The sequence below is a fragment of the Megalopta genalis genome, unplaced genomic scaffold (genome assembly GCF_051020955.1).
Source record: "Megalopta genalis isolate 19385.01 unplaced genomic scaffold, iyMegGena1_principal scaffold0041, whole genome shotgun sequence".
NCBI lineage: Eukaryota > Metazoa > Arthropoda > Insecta > Hymenoptera > Halictidae > Megalopta > Megalopta genalis.
Window position 1 is genome coordinate 1,487,729 of NW_027476110.1, and position 7,091 is coordinate 1,494,819.

The following is a 7,091-nucleotide window of genomic DNA, read 5'->3' on the forward strand; positions in this document are numbered from 1 at the left end:
ATAGATCTGAGCAATGCCAACTACGAACTGGGTCTGCTCGATTTGCAAACTTATTACACAATACCAAACATTAGTTCGAATATTGGAAACAATAAATTTTATTTCGACGACAAAGATGAAGAGATAAGCATCCCAGATGGTTCGTATGAACTGGAGGCGATCAACGCTTACTTGAGGCGCGAGATAAGCACGCGGTATCCTGCAGCCAAAGATAAGAATGATCCGGAATACCCGCTGATCTTGCGAGCGAACAACAATACTATGAAAAGCGAAATTAAAAGAGCATATAGGATAAATTTTACAAAGCCTAATAACGTGGGTCCTATTCTAGGATTCTCTATGAATCGTGTTTTATCGCCAAACACATGGCATATATCGGACACCCCCGTGAATATCATTAATACGAATATTATTCGAATAGAATGCAACGTAACCACCGGTTCGTACGATAACGGGAAACTGGTTCACACGATACACGAATTCGCGCCCAACGTGTCGCCAGGGTATAAAATATCGGAAACGCCGGCACGAGTCATTTACCTTCCGATCGTCACACGGTCAATGGATGATTTAACGATTCGCATTGTGGACCAGTCGGGACGTTTAATTGATTTTCGAAACAAAGAAATCACGATACGATTGCACGTTCGTCGAACCATCTCATAACCTCGGTAAAGAAACGTCATGCTAATTCACAATAATACGCCAAGCTTCAAAGACGGTGTATCGTTCCAAAATAATAATAATAACAACAATAATAATAAGGAGAAGAAGACGAGGAAATTAACTGCACGAAACGTTAAATATCTACAATCTTTGGGATTTGTCGTTAACAAGTAATCGCACGCACTCGCATCATGTCGTACGACATTTTGAACATCTCCGAAGCACCGACCTTCGACAATCGAATAACTAAGATCGAACTGCACACCTACAATCCGTACGCCAACACTACGTTTGGAAACAGCGATGAGATAAGAATACCCATTCAACATCAAGACTTGTACACTCTTCCGTGTAAAAGCTTCCTATACGTGGAGGGAAGACTCAGCCTACCGGGAGGATTGGCAAACGACACGGTAGCTCTAGACAACAATGCGGTGGCGTTTATGTTCGACGAAATACGTTACGAACTGAACGGAGTGGAAATCGATCGGTCCAGAAATCCCGGTACAACGACGACCTTGAAGAATTATGCGAGTCTGAACATTACGAAGAACAACGCGCTTGATGACAATCGCAAGCCTCCTCCCCTCTCCTCCTCCTCCTCCTCCTCCTCTTCAGGATGACGCTCTTAATTAAAAAAAAAATCATTATTAAAAAATAAATTTTAATTTCTTTTAAAATAACATTTGTTATACATACATACCTCTTCTCATCCATGGTATAATCGTAGATTCCGCACTCGTCCACACCGCTTCTTGATGGTGACATTGAAATGATTGTGGGATGAGCATCGATCGGCACGTTGCCGCAATTTTCCCCCAGTACATATGGACAATTCCTCGACCAGAAGTGATGCTCCGACATGGCCCTGTCGTTGTGTTGCCACCGATGCAATTCGATGTCGCATGCAAAACATGCGACAAAATCGTCCTGTCCCAGATAGTAAAATCCTGCGGCTGCAAGTTCCTCCGGTTGAATATATTCAATTGGCCAGAATTCGAAACTTCGAAGTCTATCCTCCTCGCGTCGATAATCAATCATCGTCATTATCTCTTTCTGCAAAGAAAAAGGTATCGTGGAAATGAAAAATAATAGTAACTAAAAAAAGGAAAAAAATACGTTACCTTCCATGAACTACTGACAAAAGACGCGCTCCTCACTGAGGGCACAGTGATACTGAACCGTTGATGACAAACGTAAGCCTCCTCCTCCTCCTCCTCCTCCTCCTCCTCCTCCTCCTCCTCCTCCTCTTCAAGAAGACGCTGTTAATTAAAAAATAATCGTTATTAAAAAAATTAATTTTAATTTTTTAAATAACAATTATTATACATACCTCTTCTCATCCATCGTATCAACACCGATCGGCACGTTGTTACAATTTTTTCTCCCGAGGACATCACCTCGACCAAAAAAAGATTCGCACAGACTTACGTCTTTCGCTCTATTTCTACAAAAAATGCACCATAAAAATAATTGTAAAAAGATAAAAAATAAAGAATAAAAAGAATTACCTTGTTGGTACCAATTGCGAAAGATTCGCACCTCGCTGAGGAGTGCACACAGGCTTACGTCTTTCGCTCTATTTCTACAAAAAATGCACCATAAAAATAATTGTAAAAAAATAAAAAATAAAAAATAAAAAAAATTACCTTGCTGGTACCAATTGTGAAAGATTTGCACCTCGCTGAGGAGTGCACACAGACTTACGTCTTTCGCTCTATTTCTACAAAAAATGCAGCATAAAAATAATTGTAAAAAAATAAAAAATAAAAAAATTACCTTGCTGGTACCAATTGCGAAAGACGCGCACCTCGGTGAGGGCACAGTGATACTGTACCCTCCGCTTTGATGTTGAACTAGGCGTCCAACAATGAAGCCTGCATGGTGGGTCCATTGGCCCATACTTCGGGTCCGCGGCTAAAATTTCGAATTTGGGGCAACTAAAAGATTCTAAATTAACATGTCGCACGCCAATTTGGCTTAACAAATCCCTCTCAATATGACCCCCCTTATACGCGATTACGGGATCCTTAAAGCCGCGAATAAAAAGTTTAACTAATGTCGAAATATCTATCTGATTATAATTCTTTTGCCCCGAAAAATTTTTGAAAGGAATCCCATGAATGAAATTCGTGACGTACCATGCAGACTTTCTATCAGCTTCACTTAAATCGCTGTATTGGACGCCTAGCTCGAATTCATATAGAGACGCGAAGCCTGTGCGCACATTTACGATGGCTAGTTCTTTACAAAGAAACTGCTTATTTACGTTAAATCCGTCCATATCTATAATAAAGTCTATTCGCGATATGATTGATTTTTTAATATAATTATTAAGTTTTCACTAGCACACTGTTTTTCACTGTCACTTTGTCTTTTACAACAACGATTTGATTTGCTCCGCATTAGGCTTCGTCTATTTATTAACATGCACACATGCACTTCTCTCACATCGTTATAATCCATCTCACTCTCTCTCTAAAACGATAAAGTAGAAAAATACATCTCTCCATCCATATCGTTGCAAGATAGAGAAACTGCTGCAAAAGAGAATGCGGTGCAAGAGAAAAAACCGAGATTAGAAAACCTTACTTTAATAAATCTCAACGAGACCGAAATCCTGATATCGCTTCGCAAGCGACTTCCCGGGTAAAGCATCCGCGAGTCTCTCCGGATACAAAACCACAAACTTCTTCGACGTTGCGAACGATTGCAACAATGACACGTTCAAATTCCATATCAATTCCCAACTCAGTAGCGAATAAAATGTTCGCTGCAGAGGGAAAAGCAAATATGCAAAAACAGTAAACGAGAGAGAGAAAAAAATATCTCCCTCTCTCTGTCCACATCGTTACTGCAAAGAAAAAACCGGGGATAAGGAGACTTCCAAAATCACTAATCATGGAAAGGATGTGACAACAAACCGTTGCAAGGTGGAAAAAATATCTCTCTCTGTCCGCATCATTTGCAAGAGAGAGAACAACCGCTGCATCCTCCCCTCTCTCTCTCTCTCTCGCTCGCTCGCTACAATATTATACCGAGATAAAAAAACCATACTTTAAGAAATCTAATAAACGAAACCAAAATCCCCGATATCGCTTCGCAAGATAAGCAACTTCCGGGTAAGGCGTCCGAGAACCTCTCCGGATGCAAAACCGCAAAACTCCTTATCGGTGACTTCCCCCCTCCACACGACGCGTGCCGCTCACGATGATGCTTCCTTCCCTTTACCCCCCCGGCTCAGCCTTCCCCTCACCCTTGATTGCAGAACGCAACCTATATACCTACTGACTTGAATTTTTTTTTAAATCGTAAAATTGTAACGAAGTTATTGTTTAGTATACAGGGTGTCCTAAAATTATTGTATTTCCGGGAAGTGAGTGGTTCATGAGGTCTTTTGAAGCAACCTTTTCATCAGCAAAAATGCGATCCGCGGCTTCTCATTTACAAGTTATTAACGAAAAACAGTAATCAATGAGAGGCCAAGATCAGCTGACACGAGGCGACCGAGCCAATAAACGGAATTGGTTTTCGCGCCCTTGTTAGCTGCCCCGCCTCGCGTTAGCCGAGCTAGCTTCTCATTGGTCAGCGTTTTTCGTTAATTACTCGTTAACGATGCCTCGGAGAACATTTTTGTAAAGGAAAAAGTTACTTCAAATGATCTCAGGAATCCCACATTTCCCGGAAATACCATAATTTTGAGACACTCTGTACTGGTCCCTCTATAATCTAGAAGCAAGTTCAAATCGTTCATTCTAGTTTTAAAAAAGATATTGTGTTCTAAAAAGTGTCCGAGTATTAATGAGAGTCACTGCATATCCTTGCAAGGTTACGAGCCCCAGCCGACCAGTGAGATAAACTGAGAGCGCGATCTATGTAGAATCCGGGATACATTCACAAAGCAAAAAAAAGCTAGTCAGATATTATACACTAAAGTCACAAACATTAACCAAACCTTTGGACAAAGAAATCAGGTTAATTGGCGTGAAGAACAGCAACAGAGTTTTCAAGATTTTCGAAACGAACTCTATGAAGCTGGAGTAGGAGCAGTATTAAGCCAAGGAGAAGTCGGTACAGAATTACTGATAGCTTATCTTCCACGTACTTTAAATTCGCCTAAGAATAATTATTCATCCACAGAAAAGGAGCGTCGAACATATCGTCGAAAACGTGGGAATTTAAGACAGCAGCAAATATTCTCAACAGGAATCACAACATCCTCTTCGCCGGTACCACACCAACTCATCCACAACCCGCATTCTTAATGAGCACCGAAGATCAAGATGAAAGTACCATAATCGCCGACCTAAGCAGCTTTTGCAAACGCAATAAAATAGATGAAACTGTGATAACAGCCAAGCCAAGAGTAAAAGAAACAATGATACAAACACCAGTCATCTACAATATCCCAGACGCCTCATCTACGCCATTTAATCTACCAATAATATATCACCTGCCAAGATCAGTGAACCAAGTATAACTTAGTCTATACCTGATTACGAATCTTCATCCCAGGAGAACAGCAGTTCAACTGATGGAGACGAACCAGATATTAGCCCAGTTTTGCCACAACCTACGAACACGGATAAAATTGTCACATCAGCAGAACAAATTCGATGAAAATTAACAGAAGCTCGCAGTAGATTAATCGCAGGTCACAAGGGTGTAACGGGAACCTTAGATCGATTAAAGGAAAAATATTACTGCTCTGAGATGAGAAAAGATTCACTAGTACATATACAATTGTATTTAACCAAAACTTGTAATATACTATCTTTCACCAGTTTACTTTGGTTGCAAAATTCAATTATTCCGTTTCCTGATTCGAAACACAGTATTTGGTGCATATTTTTATTTTTTAAATCCCTCTACTTTCGAACATTCAACATGGGCACACATTTTCAGGTACCCATTGTGTGCAAAATTCAAGGGCCCACTGTAATTATATGGAATTACAAGTTTTTAAAAGTACTCTTTCTAAATGTGAACTAGTTCAACCAGGTAATCAACATTTTAAACGAATGTCGAATTGGGTGACGGCATAAGACGATACTACGACGCTTGTCTGTTTTTGAAACGATAATGGGCTCGCAACATAAGAAGGAGGGCTACAAAGCGTTCAACAGTGCTAGAGAATACGTCGTGAAGATTTCTAAAATGTATTTAACACAAGAACAGTACCAGATAATATTCGCGCAGTGCAAGGGAAATGCAGTTGCTACTGTGAGAAGATTGCGGGAAGAATACCCAAATTTTCGTACGTCCACAGAATATACTGTACGTTTGTTAGCACGGCGTTTCTATTATTATTTACTTTTTTTATTTTTATTATTATTTACTGTACGTACGTTACCGCGGCATCACGGCATCAAACGATAAGGGGGCCGGGAGATCATTTTCTGCGCGGACCCTCCGATCAGAAAATCGAGCGCAAACCCTTATAGAGGAGGACGGCACCGAGAATGTACGAGGAATCAGCCTCCGCTTAGAACAAGTCACGATTAAAATAACCATGATTTTTATTTGCCTAACAAGAAATGTTCATGATCTTTAAATGTTTATGCATTTGCATATATTTTTTTTCTTTCTAGTGTTAGCAGTACTACCGTACATCGCATCCTAAAAGACAACTTGAAGCACCCGCATAAATTCAAACGGGTGCAGAAATTGCAAGATTCTGACTTCGATCAACTGATCCAATATTCAAGATGGCTGCTGGGAGAAGTAGCGCGGAATCCATCATTCTGCAAATTCATTTTATGGACAGATGAAGCACTGTTCACAAGAGAAGAGTGTTTTAATGCCCATAGTTTGCACTTGTGGAGCGACGAGAATCCGCGTGCGCTTCGGTCACACCATGCACAGGTTTAACCCGATTTAAATCCGACTGATTTTTATTTCTGGGGTTATTTGAAACTAATTTTAGCAATGAACATTTTCAAATTATTATTGCATCTTTTTATTGTTCTTTTAAATCAATATTGTCTACTTCCAGGATACAGTATACAAAAAAGCAATAGAAAGCATTGATGATATAATAAGCCGAATTCACGGCGCTGTTGCAAAGATAACAACAGAAATGTTGGATAAAATACAACGACAAATTGTAAGCCGTACCGAGTGGTGTTCGGAGGTCGGCATTTTGAACAATATTATCGATAGCATTAGTCGGTCCTTTTCAGGGCCACCAATTTTTAATGAAGGATTAAACGATTCAATAGAAAACACACCACCCCTCCATAGGCTACCTCAACGATTTAGGATCTTCGGTGTGTGGCGACGACGACAACGGGCACGGCGCCATATTAAATAAACAAGATATGCAGGGATGTAAACTGCGGCTAACCATCTTTCATCAACGGTACCCTGCGCTCTTAGAACGTAATTAACAGCCCTTCGAGGAAAATGGTATCGGGTGTCATTTT

General features: G+C 40.3%; 1 protein-coding gene across 1 annotated transcript; it reads right to left on the reverse strand.

Moving 5' to 3' along the window:
- Positions 1 to 1,069: 1,069 nt before the first annotated feature.
- Positions 1,070 to 2,568, reverse strand: LOC143261205 (death-associated inhibitor of apoptosis 1-like). The gene is made up of 4 exons (XM_076527784.1): positions 2,446 to 2,568; positions 1,791 to 1,928; positions 1,370 to 1,722; positions 1,070 to 1,293 (listed from the first exon to the last, which is right to left on the reverse strand). Exons 1-4 carry the CDS (start codon positions 2,566 to 2,568, stop codon positions 1,281 to 1,283), a joined length of 627 nt encoding a protein of 208 aa, XP_076383899.1. The 3' UTR covers positions 1,070 to 1,280.
- Positions 2,569 to 7,091: the final 4,523 nt, after the last annotated feature.